General features: G+C 33.5%; 4 protein-coding genes across 5 annotated transcripts; 3 read left to right on the plus strand and 1 right to left on the minus strand.

The window, feature by feature from the left end:
- On the plus strand, positions 1 to 5,597 carry LOC108546350 (uncharacterized). Of its 2 annotated transcripts, XM_017898387.1 has the most exons (5): positions 3 to 2,036; positions 3,061 to 3,263; positions 3,394 to 3,741; positions 4,558 to 4,638; positions 5,046 to 5,597. In XM_017898387.1, exons 1-5 carry the CDS (start codon positions 305 to 307, stop codon positions 5,244 to 5,246), a joined length of 2,565 nt encoding a protein of 854 aa, XP_017753876.1. In that variant the 5' UTR covers positions 3 to 304; the 3' UTR covers positions 5,247 to 5,597. The 2 variants fall into 2 exon arrangements, with proteins under 2 accessions (XP_017753877.1, XP_017753876.1); XM_017898388.1 differs by lacking the exons at positions 4,558 to 4,638; positions 5,046 to 5,597 and adding an exon at positions 4,337 to 4,533 and having other exon boundaries at positions 1 to 2,036.
- A 2,586-nt stretch (positions 5,598 to 8,183) lies between these two features.
- Positions 8,184 to 11,363, plus strand: LOC108546281 (WD repeat-containing protein 91). Its single transcript, XM_017898282.1, has 8 exons — positions 8,184 to 8,368; positions 8,606 to 8,870; positions 8,940 to 9,055; positions 9,222 to 9,409; positions 9,490 to 9,805; positions 9,877 to 9,998; positions 10,097 to 10,751; positions 10,833 to 11,363. Exons 1-8 carry the CDS (start codon positions 8,249 to 8,251, stop codon positions 10,980 to 10,982), a joined length of 1,932 nt encoding a protein of 643 aa, XP_017753771.1. The 5' UTR covers positions 8,184 to 8,248; the 3' UTR covers positions 10,983 to 11,363.
- Spt3 (Transcription initiation protein Spt3) lies at positions 10,934 to 12,987 on the minus strand. The gene is made up of 6 exons (XM_017898283.1): positions 12,814 to 12,987; positions 12,500 to 12,730; positions 12,112 to 12,426; positions 11,840 to 12,027; positions 11,603 to 11,754; positions 10,934 to 11,002 (listed from the first exon to the last, which is right to left on the minus strand). The coding sequence occupies exons 1-5, from the start codon at positions 12,887 to 12,889 to the stop codon at positions 11,617 to 11,619; spliced, it is 948 nt and encodes a 315-aa protein (XP_017753772.1). The 5' UTR covers positions 12,890 to 12,987; the 3' UTR covers positions 10,934 to 11,002; positions 11,603 to 11,616.
- A 994-nt stretch (positions 12,988 to 13,981) lies between these two features.
- Positions 13,982 to 14,764, plus strand: LOC108546320 (huntingtin-interacting protein K). The gene is made up of 3 exons (XM_017898332.1): positions 13,982 to 14,158; positions 14,407 to 14,514; positions 14,627 to 14,764. Exons 1-3 carry the CDS (start codon positions 14,003 to 14,005, stop codon positions 14,720 to 14,722), a joined length of 360 nt encoding a protein of 119 aa, XP_017753821.1. The 5' UTR covers positions 13,982 to 14,002; the 3' UTR covers positions 14,723 to 14,764.
- The last annotated feature ends 603 nt before the right edge of the window (positions 14,765 to 15,367 follow it).

Genomic DNA, 15,367 nt, shown 5'->3' on the forward strand with positions numbered 1-15,367 from the left:
CGGGCTGCAGTGGCTGCAGGGCCGGCACCGCGACGCCTGAGCGTCGTTGGCCTGTGGGTTGCGCGCGATTCGCGTGGCGCCTTCGCTCGATACCCGCTGCGGCAAAACCATCTGGTTCCGCTGGTAGCGGCTACCGTGTGGTGGGAGCAGCCTCTGTTTTATTTCTGTCTCGGTGTCCGTCTGCACCGGGCCAAGGAAGACGCAATCGTGCAGTTTTCGCGGCGTTCCCAAACGTCCGTCATCACGAGCAAGCAGTTCGACTTCGACCCGCGTTCGGTCCGTACCGATCTCCGTGTCCATCGGCATGGAAGACAGCTACACGGTGCACAGGCGGCGCAAGGCTGCCGCCAGGAAGCGTGAGAAGACGCCGGACCCATCCTCGAGGAACCAGCAGCTGGTGGAGACGTCCGATGACGAAGAGGCGGCCAGACGCGCCAGGATGGAGCAGATGGCGGACGATGCTGAGCGAGTGGAGGTAGAGGAGAGAGAGAAGAAAACGAAACAAGAAGAAGAACCGAAGGTGGAAGAAAGGAAGAAGAGGAGTCCAACGAGCATCGAGAAAGCTGAGAAACCGAGGATGACGAGCGAGGAAAAGAAGAGTTCTCCCGTGAAGGAATCGCAAGCACGTGAGAATGACGCCAATGACGAGACCACTGCGCGGTCGGTAAGGAAGGAGGTGGTCAGTAAAGCGGGTAACGGAAGTCCAACGAAAGAGGCGTCGAAGATTAACGAGGTGGCGGAGAAGAAGTACCAGGATGGTATACCCAAGTCGAAGGAAATTGACGGAGACATCGATCAACCGGTTGAACCCAGGAAGGTGGAGAGACGGTTGAAGAAGAAGTCGAGGGAACGGATGGAGAGACACGGTCAGTCGACTGATTCCAGCGATATGGAGGAAATAGATAAGCATCCAAGAAGAACCAAATCGCCGGAAGGGGGTAAGATTAGGGTGAAGAAAACGGTCTCGAAGAAGATCATCAGTGGTGATGGCGAGGTCACGACGAAAGAGGTGATCGAGAAACCCCCCCGGGAAAAGAGACCGAATAAACAGAAGCTGGAGGATACGGATGTTCAAGTGAAACCGGAGAGAAGAAGTTCCAGGGTACACAGTCAAACCGACGACATCGACGAGGATCCAAAGATGAAGAAAAGCGAATCTTTCCCTCGTCAAACCACCGAAGAAGTCAGGATGAAGAGATCCTCCTCCGACGTGAAGAAGCAGATAATACCTCTGAGCAACGACAGCCTTATACAGGACTTCGCCAAGGCCCAACAGGAATACCTAATGAGGGAACGAAGCATCCTCGATGCCGAAACACCCGATGTATTCGAGGATGCACAAGAAGAAACGACACTGAGAAGAAGGAAGTTCAGCATACCTCTCACAGAACAGGAACAAGACACCATCGAGAAGTCCATCGACAAGCTGAAAGAGGCTCAGAAGAAGAGATCTTGGTTCTCCTGGCTGCCGTTCTTCGATAGACAAAAGGTAGACAAGGAATCAAAAAAGATGGAGGACCAGGAAGAACCAGCGAAGACCAAAGATCACCAAGTACCACCGAAGCAAATGGGAATTAAACTGGTGGGAAAGCTGGACCAACCGAGGAAGGTCACCTTCGTAGACTTCCTGAGGACGATGAAGGACGTAGTCGCGGAGTTCAAGGCATTCGTGGCACAGAATCCCAGAGAAGCCGAGATCGTGAGAAGTCTGAGGAACCGTTGCATGTCGGAGTTGATGCTGGTCATGATCTACTGTGGTCTAGGCGCGTTCGTCTTCAGGTTCACTGAGGGAGCCTTCGAAACCTTCTACAAATGCGGCGTGAAGCGGGTGAAACGGGACTTCCTGGACAGTCTGTGGAACTACAGCCATAACCTGAGGGAGGACGACTGGAAGAGCATGGCTAGGCGGAAGTTGATGGAGTTCGAAGAGCAACTGCACACGGCTCACGAGGCGGGCATGCACACGTATAGCGGGCAAAGGAGCTGGAGCTTCTTAAACGCCGTCGTGTACTGTCTGACCGTTATAACCACCATCGGTGAGAAAATCGGGATGCCGTGGAGGACAAAGCGGAATACGAAGGAGAAAAAGATGGGGGATTGATGTGGATGAAGTGAAGCGATATGGTTGTCGTAAACCGTTTTACGAGTTCCGTATTGATTTTCCAACTAGCAAATATAGTTGTGCTGACGATTGTGTGGTACTTGCTTGTCAAAAGCTGAGTGCGCACGCGTTTGATGGTAGCGGTGAAAATTTTTGAAGGATAAAAATTTCAGAGCTTTCCGATATGCCTCGTATAGGAGAAGCTTGTGATCTTGGAAGGCTTTCTTTTGGGTAGCTTGGTACCAAAGTAATTGTTACCAGATATGGTAACATTTACAAAATATAGTAATATTTTGGATATTTAACTAATTCAAAACTTGCTCGAAGCGAGTCTATGATTCATCTTCTATGTTCAGATTATTAGTAATTTTTAGTCAATGCGAATCTAATTTTGGAAGCACATGTGCCTTTAGATCCGCATATTTGTTATACAATCTAATACGAAGGGCTTGCAAATGAAGCTGATAATTATTAGCAAGATGAAACTCGAATGTTGGTAATAAGCTACTTTATGATCCATCTTTTATGTTTTGATTATTTGGTTGTCTTTAATTAGTATAAATTCAATATTGGAACGTATAGAACGAGATTCCAATGAATCAATGACTCGAATTAATCAGCAGAAAAATAAATTTGTTATTGGAACGAGTAATACCAGAATCTCGTTTTGAATAATAGTTGTTCATTTACAAGGCTCGCTTAAAAGGGAAGTCTATCATAGAAAAACGTGACTACTTTACGACAAACAACCGCCAAATTGAACCACTAAAACTTCTAAAGTTAGACCGAATGCCACCGCGTATTTAGCATCTCCCAGGTTATTTTTGTCCCATAGGAGTATAGAGGTGCAACAAGTTTAAACCTCTCTAAAAGCTCAAATCTTAATACTATATATAAGTCACATAACAATTCCATGAATCGGAATGATTCATAATTAACAATCTTTTACGCTATTTTAGGATACGGCCACATTTCGCCTAGTACCAACACCGGAAGAGCAATCACAATAGTTTACGCTATCTTCGGGATCCCGATGTTTTTGATAATACTAGCTGATTTTGGTAAATTGTTCACTCGTGGTATCAAATTCCTCTGGGCATTTGTGAGGAGGGTGTACTATACCGGAAGTTGCCGCAAAGTTCGTCGAACCGTACCTGTTCAGGTAAGCTCTTGGCAGAAGTGAAGAAACAATTCAAAAATTGATCTCTATTTGTTTTCGCGCGCTTGGTTTACCCGTGCTTATATTTTACTAACTGAACCATCCCTCGATCAAACAAACTTCGATGAAACAGGAGGTGATGAAAGGCGTGCAACTGGTTTACGACCTAGCAACGTTCAAGAGACCCTCACAGATAAACCCAGAGGACATTGAGGAAATGCAGAAGCAAGCGCAACAATCCCAAACAGTGCTGAACATAGACGCAAACGCACCCGACACACCAGGAACACCTGCCATGTCCACGTTCGCCATCGACGACGAGTTCAACCTGCCGATCTCGGTGGCCATCTTCATTCTGCTGGGTTATATTTTCATAGGCGCCACGCTATTCTGCCTGTCGGAAGATTGGGGCTTCTTCGAGAGCTTCTACTTCGTCTTCATCTCCATGAGCACTATTGGCTTCGGCGATTACGTGCCAAAGGTGACAATTTTTTCCATATCAACAATATTTTAACGTCATTTTATATTTTGCATCATGCTCCACTCATTTCTGCTCCCCTAGATGACGAGATCGATTTGTTGCCAGAGTAATTCAAAGAGACACGTTCGTTGGAATATTTTTTCGCGTATAACTAGCTGCAGATGTTCTGTTATATTGCGTATAGTTATATATCCATTCTTAAATAATTTTTATACGCATCTTCCACTCCTTTACTTAATCCTTAGAAAGACTCAATGTCTATCCTGTAATATTTCATTTTATTTTTCTCTTTTTAAACAAGAACATTCCAATTTTAATCTGCGAATAGATAAGTAAGAAAGTTTGCTTTGCTCAGTTTCTATATGATCCTTTACAAACTGTTATTATATATTATAACTGGACTTACAAGTTTTAAGTTATTTAGCTGGAACGTTTCTCTTAGAAGTACGTTCTTCAATTTTCATTTGCAATTAGCGTTTGCTTTGTATCTGACCGATGGAATGTTCCCTATTCCCAATACTCTTCTTCAGTGAGCTATGTCAATGACGTATGATTAACTTGTTTTCTTGCTTCTTCCTTTCACGGTGGCGTTCAGATGGTAAGCTTTGAAAATCAGAAAGTTCATCAACAAACAGACAAACAAAAAAAATATAGAGCAAAAAAATGTACATCACCGTATATACACTATTTCGTACGTGCTTTTCGCATAAGTCTCACTTCAGCACAGTTGCACGTGTTCTCTTAACGAAATTAAAAACCGCCCGATGACAAAATACACGCGCAAAAATTAACAAATTGATTGGTTGGTTGATCTAGCATCCCATATACATGATGTGTTCGATAATATACCTGGTGTTCGGCCTGGCCCTCACGTCCATGTGCATCAACGTCGTACAGGTACTGAATTTTCATACCTAAAAAGAATTTTCGTTAGTATTCATATGGAAATATTCATATGGAAATATTCATATGGAAAAGCCAAATTGTAACTTCTCCAAACGATACTTTCATAGCAAAACTACAGAACTGAGTTTTATGTTCTGTATATCTTTACTTTCATCACCTAGTTAACCAGTTTTTAGAATATTTATATGAATACTATTATTTTTATTTTTATATTATTATATTATTTTTATATTATTTATTTTTAAGAATATTTTTAGAAAATAGCTGGATTCGTTTGACTAATAATCCTCTATTTAACGAATTGACGATTCACCTCATTCGGTAACCTTATAGTATTGCTATGCAATCTTGCAAAGCTACTTTACGTTTTAACATCTGACGATCAACTTGTTACACAGGTGATGCTATCAGACTCGTTCAGGCAGGCAAGTCAGAAGATTGGCGCGACGATTGGCTTCGAGATCGCTGAAGATGATCGATCGGTGAATCCAGCGGTTCCTCCACCGGTCGAGGTAGCAGAGGTCCACACTAGCATCAAAGAGTCTGAGAGCATTGAGAAGATCGCACCCAAGGCCAAGCAGGAAGATGTCGACTTATAAAAACTTTCTGAAAAACCGAAAAAATAGTCGAGTTATCCGATCGATCGCTGCGTTCGCACAACGAGCACCAATGACACGCGTTTCCGCCTTAAGACGTCTTAAAGTTCGTCTGCTCGCTTAAATGGACAATGAGAAATCGATGGTCCAGTGACAAATCGAGATCGTGGAAATGAAGTTGGCAAAAGTACACGTATATATAATTCAATTTGAAATTGGTGCTTCAGTTTTTCCAAAGACTGTTCACAGTCATCTTCTCAACTTACTTGGACAGAATGTAGATAGCGTTTCCGGTCAGTGTAGAAACGGCCAATCGACGTTTTAAGCTCCTCATGGGACGCACAGGAATCGACTGCTAAAATATAGGATCTATCAATTGCTAAGATCCTCGCTGGCTGCACTGTAGTCGCCACAGAAAACGCACCTCATAATGAATTCCTTCGTGTCTGGTATGAAACCACCTTTGGAGCATCTTCTGAAAGCGGAAAGCCGGCAGATATTAAAAGCGACTTATTTTGCCGCTGCGATTCACGCGATTGCGAATCGGCTTGCGAGTCGATACAGAATTCGAAACTGTTTTCCGATTCTTCTGACAAGGGATAGTTGAAAGTGGAGTTTTAGAATTAACAGGTTCCGAGCCGTGTGGTTCACCAACGACCCGTAATTTTTATCAAGGAATGAGAGCTTTCTTAGGAAAGTAAAGATATTTTTTGATTTTCGAAAAGGGAATGATAAAAGTGTCGAAAGTTTAACAAAATCGCTAGTTTTCTATAATTCATTATTCTAAGGCAATTTTCGACTAGGCTTTAAAATTAATACAATAAATTTTTAGCATAACCAAATAATCTAAGATAAAGTCTACACTCAGCTTTAAAATTCTATTGAAAGTTTCGATCTTTGCGCGGCACGGAACGTGTTAATATTTTTTGAGACTTTGGATGACTTTGAATGCATTCGGAACTCGAGAATTCCGTTCGATTTTCATTTCTGCTTATAACTTTGAATTCTTCGCTTTTGATCGAAGCCCTCGAAAAAGATTGAAATTGTATCGCTACAAAACTCACATTAGCTATTGAATGTTCCACTTATCATTATCCTTATCAAACGAATGACATTGCACGCGAACATGTTTTAACAAAACAAAATTTTATCGTTCGTCATAATATAAACAGCTAATAGTTACAAGCGTGACACAAGAGAAAGGATATCCGATTCTTTTTAGTTCGATGATAAGAAAAAAGTAGCGGAATCCTGCAGCTACTCTTACCACGGTTCAGAGAACAGTCACAGCAATTGCAATTTATTTGTCGTAGTCTATTGTCGACAATAAATACAATCTTATAACCTATATATTTCAAAGATTATCGCGGCGCTATTTTTCTTTTTCTTTTTTAATTTATTTGATATTATATACCGTAAAGCTTTAGAACGAACACGGCTATACCGACTGAGTAGTCTCTATACTTCCAGTCTTTGAGTTAAAACGTTTGTCTGTAAAAATGTACGTGATCTTATTGTTTAAACGATCCTCCATTTTCATTCGTCAAATACTAATTTAAGAATATGCAGATGTATATTTTTATTCGATGATATTAACCTGTAAGCAACGTTTTCTAATCTACAATATACCTAATGAGTATAAAAATCGATATTCAATGTGCAAATTTCTATATGGAAAACTATATTGAATTTATTTTTAAATTGTTTTAAATATAAAAATATTATTATCGTTATTATTACTATTATAGAAACAACTTTCAAATTAAAAAAACAATAACAAATTTTATTCGATAATCGACTTAATCGGTAAAGTAGTTACTCTAAGAATGAAAAATTTTATCTCAACATAGTTTAAATAACATCTTGAATATGCAATAAAAATCGATTACAGAATGGTGAACGTTGTTACGAAATAAGAGAAAATAGATTTGACGATCGAACTTGAGGATCGAAATAAATTTTCGTCACGGAAAAAAGAAAAAACTTGTGCCTTTTTAAGAATGAACTGTGTTAGCTATTTACATTTTATCAGATACGATAAAAATTCCTGTAATGCAGTTAAATTATAAAAACAAAGAAAAGAAATATATGGTGTATATTCGTTGCTATTTAAACAGCAAAAATATACTTTTTTCCTACAATTGAAAGGAAATAAAATATGGCAGATTGCTTAGTGTCTATACAATATCTTTGCAATTTTACTACATATTATAAACTCACGTAAAAGAAGAAAAAAGGAATAAGCGATCAAATTGATTATCGGTAACGAGTACTTGTTATTATTAATATGATAATAATAATGACATCATTGTGAACTTTATTTACGAATAAATGTTTCAGATATTAGGATTCTTTTATCTTCGTCTTAACCACTTCCCTTATATGTAATAAAAATGATAGATAGTGAAAAATTTTTATGAAAGATTTCAAAAAATACTATTCTATGAAGAGATATATAACTATAATTTTATGATTTAACTATTTTTTGAAAAAAGATAACAATATTGTTGAACTGATAAAACCTATCAATTGATCGATGTGTTAAAAGAAACACATATTTCTTAGATAAAATTGTATTGTCTATCGATAACTGATCATTATCAGAATAAATTATCTGTAAATCCTTGAATATTTTCCACTCGTTTATTTAATCCTTTATCATACTCACTTTGCAAGGTGATTCATATGAACAAAGATTAATTTAATTCAATGTTGTATATTTCAATGGCTAACACATTTCTAATTTTTAAATGTAGAAATTCCGAAAATAATTCGATAATTAAAACAGCATTTAACATTCTTTAATGGATACTCAAATGTACTGATCAATTTTTAACTTCTTTTTAAAGTAATAAAAGGAACATATTAACGTTGGTAACATTGACTGTCAGACGATAAACGAAAATCCGCTGCATGTTCAGCAAACATCAAAATGGCCAAAGGATGACAACATACGGCTGTCAGTTGAAGGAGAAAGTTGATATTTCGAAGAGAATCAAAGGAAAATGTCTCACATTCAGTATGTGGACGAGTTAGTCAAGGAATATCTGCTTTTTAGAGGTTTTAGTCAAACCTTGAAGGCTTTTGATAACGACTTAAAAGCTGAGAAAGAGAAAGGTTTTAGGGTGAGCATGTACGAAATTACAATAAAGGAAGTGAGAAACAAAAATACATGAAAACAATGTCTATAAATTTCATTTAACTAAAAAAGTTACCATTAAAAAATTAAGAAACGATTTTGTGATTTATTTTCCATACCATAGTGTTTATATATTTTAATTCTAGACGGACTTAGTATTATTTAGTTCTGTACTATGCTTTACAAATTTAATTTTAGTAAAGATTCATTATTCTTTTATTAGGTTGATAAAATCGTCGATCAATTGATGCAATACATATATAATTATGACTTAGCATCTTTAAGAGAATTATGGGGACATTTGGACACCAGGATGTTCTCCCGTTTAGAAAGTCACTTCACACCAGCTGTGAGGAAATTGGAGAATGCAGTTTTAAAAATGTATTTAGTTAATGCAGCAGTAAATAATAAACAAGATCGAATTCAAGAATTTTTTATAAAAATGACGCCAGAGCTACAAGGGCATTCAGAGTGGAAAGAATGGTTTGGTAGGATGTCTCATTTTATATATCTTCTTTCTATGTTCTTACTTTATTTCCCCTTTTTTATTTTTATAGCATTGCCATTTGTTAAAAATCCTGAAGACAATCCAGCATACTCTGTACATTTTAGTAGACAATGGCAGGACACTATGTTAGTGTCCCTGCACAATTTCCTTGCTACTATATTTCAAGTAGGTGAAAGGTATTTTGCATCGTGCCTCTCATATTACAAGTCTTACTATTTTTACATTGTAGAAAAAATATTAATTATAACTTTACAGTGAATAAAATGTAGTATTATATTTATATATTTAATTATATATTGTACAGTTTAATTGTAATATTTCTTAATTATAGTGTATGCCACAACCAACATTGCTTACGATAGATGAAGATACAAATAGATTAAAACGACTTCAAGAAGAGAATGAAACATTAAAGCAACGTTTAAGTGAATCTGTTAAAATAGAAAATGTAATGGATGTAAATCCAGGACCAGCTCCTCAACATTTACCACTCATGGATGACTTTTATATTATAGCACAGTAAATATTTTCACTTCTCATTTCATACATTAAAATGATTTAATGCATTATATTAACTATTTTCTTTATGACTCAAATAGAGAATCTCCTCTATTAGAAAATCCTAAAACTCTAAGGAATCTTATAAGAAATATTGGCGGTGGTTCCAGCCCAATTTTAAGTAGGAAGCCTGGAACAAGTATAAAAAAAGTTGTAGAACCTGAAATGGCATCAACCAAAAGAACTAATACGAAAGGAAAAATTAATTCTATTAATAAATCTGAACCTGTTAGTAAAAGAAGTATTAGCTGTGATTCAAGATTAACAAGCTCTAGAAAAAGAGACTCATCTATCGATGCAGTAGCCGAACGAAAAGCGAAAGATAAAATTGATTCCACTTACATTCTTCTTAGTCAGGTTACAAAAAATTACATACTTGTATAACGAATGTTTTTATAAACATTTTTTTAACAAAATGTCATTTTTAGGAAGAATATACAGAACATAAAACATCAATAATTCAATGTAAAAGTAATGCTAGTGGCTCATATGTTGCTACAGGTGATGCAGATGGCATTATTAAAGTATGGACTCCCATACCATCACCAAAGTAATTACTTTCAATATTTTTAATATTAATTTTATTACAATTTCACAATATTAAAATTTTACTTAAATTTAAGTTTACTTTTTCTTTCTATTCAATAGGACTGTTACCACATTTATCTCTGCTCCAGCAAATTCAAATAAAGCTATTACTGCATTAGACTGGATTTCAAAAAACGAACGTTATTTTTTACATGGTGATAATAATGGCCTGATTCAATTACACGATACTCGAGATTGCAAGACTTTATGGGATATTCAGCACGAGAATTCTCGAATCATTACTTTGTTATGTAACCCGACAGAATCCACATTTGTATGTTCCGTGTCAGATTCGAACGAAGGAAAATTATTATTATATGATATAAAAACAAGAAAATTAGAAAGAACGTTGCCAATGGAGCAAAATGTAACTGCTTTATGCTCTGCATTTAATCACAATGGGCAACTTCTTATCACCGGATTATCCAATGGGAATATTTTAATACATGATTTGAGACGCAATGAAATTATCGATAATATAAGCTGTCATGCAAGTCCAGTAATTGATATAGAACTAATTAATGATTACACAAATATCTGTACTCAAAGTGAAGATGGAAAACTGTGTCAAAGAAGTTTAAATCATTCAGGGAAGATTTTATGGGAAACGAAAATTAAAGTAGAGAAAAATACAGTTCATGGAAAACTATTTACTTTTGACCAAAGCGGTAACTATATGCTACTCTGTACACAAACTGGAGGAAATATATACAAAGTATGTATTTTTCACTATCTAGTGATACTTGAAAATGTAACAGTTTTATTGTTCTATTTGTCACTAATTGTAAATTTTCAGATGCCACCAGGAGCACAAGCAAAAATTTTAGAATTAGGTGGACACAAAGGTACATTGTGTTGCGACTGGTCTACTGCCAATCAATCTGGAACTTGTATAACTGGTGGTGCAGAAGGGAAAGTACGTGTTTCGACGTTGCTTTCACCATGATACAGAAGCAAAATTAGTATCTGTGTGAATTCATGAAATACCATATAAGATTCATAAGATTAGCTCAAATTTGTAGATATTAAATATTTAGAATAATGGACATTAAGGAGGAATTTTATAGTCATTATGTTACATAATGAAAGTTAAAAATATCTCATTTAAAGAATACATTCAAAATACCATAAGATTGAAGAAAAGATCCAAATATTTTATGAAAAGTACAATGAATGCAAGCGTATCATGCGTTAGCGCAAAGTCAAATGTATTATAATCCTATCTTTAAAATGGAATCAGGGACTACCAATTATAAAATGTACAGAAACTATTATAATTGTAAAAAAAATGGATACATAAAATATCTTTAAACGTCGCATTAAGTAATAGGACACGTGATTAAAAGACTTCGTAAAAAATAAAATTCTATTAATTTATGTAGCAATTATCATGTGTATACCTACTAATAGAAATTTAAGATATATCTGTAAGAGGTACAGGAACTTGTCAATAAATACTGGTCAATTTTAATATACTCCTCTATTCTTTTAACTTAATATATAAAGCTTAATATCCAAACAAATATAAAACATACATTTTATTTCTATAATTAAGTTAATTCTTACCCTGCCTATTAATTTTAACAGGATAAAAGTTTTAAATGTGGTTTTCTCATAGACCAACGATTGAATGGACCTGTCATATCTAATTGAGGAGACCAATACCGTCTAATAGCTTCAACTATTTCAGCTGGTGTTATTGGTTTTGTTACAGCTACCTGCTTAAGTATTTAAAAGAAAAAAACAATATAGTATGGCCTTTTATTAGATTATAATTTAGAATTTGATAAAAATGTTACATACCTTGCCATGATAATATGGTTTATAAGTACATGGATTAACATAACTAAGTCTGAGTCGATCTATAGCATCCCCATATATTTTATTTTGGTCTTGCCTTACTAAAAGTGCAAAATCTATAATTTGTGCTACTGTTTCATATGCTAAATAGCCCAAAATTGTATATGCGTGTTTTGATATTATTAAATCGTCTAAATAATATAATATTATTATATATTTAACATATAATTAGAAATTGTTGTTACATATAATATATTGTAACACATAGGACTCACTTTCTGGTGCTATCCAATCACTAAATTTGTGTCGACTTTTATTTGCAAATGATACATTACGTGCTTTACTGAATTTTAAATACCTAGCTTCATCCATAGATCTTGTCATAATTTCAGCACGAATACACCTTTGTTGTTTAACTTCATCTATAGTAGATGTATCTTCAAGAAGTTCACCAGTATTATTAATTTCACTAAGAAAATTATGAAGTGGCCCTCTGATTTTTATTCCATTGATATTATCATTTTGTATAATATCTTCAGGTAAATCACTATCTAGTGTTTTGTGTATAGATAACTTAAATTCTTTTAATTCTATAAATTACAAACGAATAAATATTTATTACGAAGAATACATTTTTTAGTTTGTAATAACTTTGTTACTTGCCTAAATATCTTAGGAGACGCTGCAATTTCACTTTGTTTTTACGTAATAAAAAAATCAAATCTTCCGCACAAATACAAATGCCTTTTTTCGAATTTCCTCGTCTTTCAGAAACTTCGCAAGCTTTCTTTATTATTGTTCTCATTTGTTGCAAAACAACCTCTTCTACGATTTTTGCGGATTCAATTAATGGCTCGCTACTATCTCCAAATCCATGCATCATTTGACGAATTTCTACAAAACGTAATTCTAACTCAGATAATATTTAAAAATAAAAATTTTAAATATCAGAAATATATGATAAAAAATTGAAATACCGGTAATGTAATTTGCAGGTTCATTTCGAAGAAACTGCGAATCATTTGTTGGTTTAGTAAATGATGCTTCAGTCATAATTATAAGTTATTTAACTGCTTTTATTTTAGTAAAACATAGATAGAATAAATATATAACACTGTAAGTAATAAATAATAATTGTTTCTACTAATTCAGTAATGATTAGGTTATATTCCACACATGGCGTGTTGTAGACTGTGATTGTAATTCTGATCGATTTACTTTATTTTAGAATATTGATTTATATATAATTATTCAAATTAAATTCAATGAATAAAAGATAACAATTTTTTTAAGTATTTATTTACACAAAAAATATATCTTATTCCTTATATAGTTTATCTACATTTATAAGTTACTTTATTATCTGTAATTTACTTTTCATATTTTATTACCTAAAGCAGTTAAACTTATGCACACATTTACTACGAAAATAATATTTATTAAATATAAATTTTCATCATTTTAACGTACTTAGCAAAGTTAAAAATTCGCATTTAATCTTAATTCAAACCATTTCGTAAATAACTTCTAAATTAATTGTTAATATTATAAAACATAAAATTTTAACTGCATATACGTATTTTACTTTTCAATTTTTAATTATCAATTGAATTGTACATTGCAATCTAGTCATTTGTATTTAAAAACATGATATAATATTATTATTATTTTTAAATTTGCTTTAATTATAAATTAAAATTTTAAATATTTATTTTAAACTATGTTTTTAGTCCTACGTAAGGTATTAAATTGCATCAATACTGCGAATCTGAGAATATACTTTTTCTAACGAATGATTTTTTGATTTATGAAATCACATATTATGATTTCTAACAAATAAGAACTTTATAACTTTATATGTGACAAATATATTTTAGTAAATGTAACTAAAAAAAAATATATGTAAACAAAAAGTAATTATAAATTCCATATTAATGAACTATATTTATATAATGATTTAAATTACAATTTGGTACCAAATTAATAGTGTTTTTAACAATTTGTAAATAATAATTTATAAATTATAAATTACAGATAATATTTTATACATGGTAACTAGTTATTCTTTCAAAAATATTTGAAGAGATGATATTTTTCACTATGAAGTTATCTTATGTAGTTTATAATTATCTATATAGTGTGAAGTACGTTTTAAAAAAGGGAAAAATGGCCGATAACGATGTAAATGGTGATTCTGATGAAGTGCAACAGGAGAAATCACAGAAAAAGACAGCGAAATATGACAGTGGAGCGGCAGATTTAGAAAAAGTCACAGATTATGCAGAGGAAAAGGAAATATCCTCATCTGATGGATTCTCTTGTGTAAGGGCTTATATTATCTTCTATTCCACGTGTTTATGATTGTCAACAACATTTATTTAGTTTTTTTTGGCAATGATGGAAATTTATATTTCTTGACCTTAAAATTACTTTTATTACTTTTTGTTGTATATGAATTAATGTTTATAGACTTTTAACTTAAGAATAGGTACTCATAAAACATAACCTATAACAAGTTGTATACATATAATTATTAATTATAATTATTGTGTATGATTTATTTACTATAGGCACTAAGCATAATCGGCGATCAACGGAATAAAGAAGCTGCAGAGAAGAAAGCAAGAGAAAAGGAATTGCTAAAAGTTCCTATTAAAAAAAAAGATGTTGACCTTATTGTATGATATTTATGATAATTCTTATTAGCTTGTTTTGTAATTAATTAATGTATTTCTTATTTAGAAATTGTATTAAATTACTAAAGTATAATAACAAAACATTATATTTCAGATGAAAGAAATGGAAATAAATCGGAATGTGGCGGAACAAACACTCAGGGAACACAGAGGGAATCTTGTAGAAGCATTAATTACCTTAACAAATTGATTGCACAGCATCAGCTTCAAACAGACATTCACATAAATCTCAATTTTATTGTAAATTATATGATCTTAGGAATTGTTGTGACTTTGGGTTATTAATAATTTATTCATGTATATTATAAAATATACTTTAAGCAATTCTGTATATATATATATATATATATACACACATATATACATATATATATTTTTATTCATATACCTATTTATGCCATTTCTTAAGGACACAGCAATGAGAATGTATTAAAGAATATATTAAATTTCAGGGAAAAGTAACTGAAACTGTGAATGTATGTGTTATCAGGGTGTTACCTTTTGATAAGATTGTAGCCTTTATATTTACCAGAGGTACTTGATGTCTTAGCTTAAAGCAACATATCTATCTGTTTGCAGAAGGTTGAATAATTTACAATCTATATTTTTTGAAGTAACAAAAAGATTTGAAAAGTTTAAGAAATTATAGTGTAATAAAATCTCATATATGAATATTCATTATTTGATATAAATAACAGTTTCTTGTTAAAATTTAAGTGATAGTGTGATATTAATATCTCCTAAGCACAATTAATTATTAATTTCAAAGATTTTTCTTTCTTCATTATAATTATTAATATGTCTACAGTAAATTATTTAAGTAGTTATACAGTGT

The sequence above is a fragment of the Eufriesea mexicana genome, unplaced genomic scaffold, assembly GCF_001483705.2.
Source record: "Eufriesea mexicana isolate 0111107269 unplaced genomic scaffold, ASM148370v2 scaffold657, whole genome shotgun sequence".
NCBI lineage: Eukaryota > Metazoa > Arthropoda > Insecta > Hymenoptera > Apidae > Eufriesea > Eufriesea mexicana.

What these genes read in the sequence shown, in the direction of transcription:
- LOC108546350 (XM_017898387.1), top strand. Translation starts at nt 305, where the DNA reads ATGGAAGACAGCTACACGGTGCACAGGCGGCGCAAGGCTGCCGCCAGG. An exon ending in GTCGAACCGTACCTGTTCAG is followed by an intron (nt 3,264 to 3,393) that starts GTAAGCTCTTGG and finishes TCGATGAAACAG; the next exon opens with GAGGTGATGAAAGGCGTGCA. An exon ending in TGTGCATCAACGTCGTACAG is followed by an intron (nt 4,639 to 5,045) that starts GTACTGAATTTT and finishes CTTGTTACACAG; the next exon opens with GTGATGCTATCAGACTCGTT.
- LOC108546281 (XM_017898282.1), top strand. Translation starts at nt 8,249, where the DNA reads ATGTCTCACATTCAGTATGTGGACGAGTTAGTCAAGGAATATCTGCTT. An exon ending in AGAGTGGAAAGAATGGTTTG is followed by an intron (nt 8,871 to 8,939) that starts GTAGGATGTCTC and finishes TTATTTTTATAG; the next exon opens with CATTGCCATTTGTTAAAAAT. An exon ending in CTTACATTCTTCTTAGTCAG is followed by an intron (nt 9,806 to 9,876) that starts GTTACAAAAAAT and finishes TGTCATTTTTAG; the next exon opens with GAAGAATATACAGAACATAA.
- Spt3 (XM_017898283.1), bottom strand. Translation starts at nt 12,889, where the DNA reads ATGACTGAAGCATCATTTACTAAACCAACAAATGATTCGCAGTTTCTT. An exon ending in GCGTCTCCTAAGATATTTAG is followed by an intron (nt 12,427 to 12,499) that starts GCAAGTAACAAA and finishes TGTAATTTATAG; the next exon opens with AATTAAAAGAATTTAAGTTA. An exon ending in AACCATATTATCATGGCAAG is followed by an intron (nt 11,755 to 11,839) that starts GTATGTAACATT and finishes ATACTTAAGCAG; the next exon opens with GTAGCTGTAACAAAACCAAT.
- LOC108546320 (XM_017898332.1), top strand. Translation starts at nt 14,003, where the DNA reads ATGGCCGATAACGATGTAAATGGTGATTCTGATGAAGTGCAACAGGAG. An exon ending in CATCTGATGGATTCTCTTGT is followed by an intron (nt 14,159 to 14,406) that starts GTAAGGGCTTAT and finishes TATTTACTATAG; the next exon opens with GCACTAAGCATAATCGGCGA. An exon ending in AAAAAGATGTTGACCTTATT is followed by an intron (nt 14,515 to 14,626) that starts GTATGATATTTA and finishes ATTATATTTCAG; the next exon opens with ATGAAAGAAATGGAAATAAA.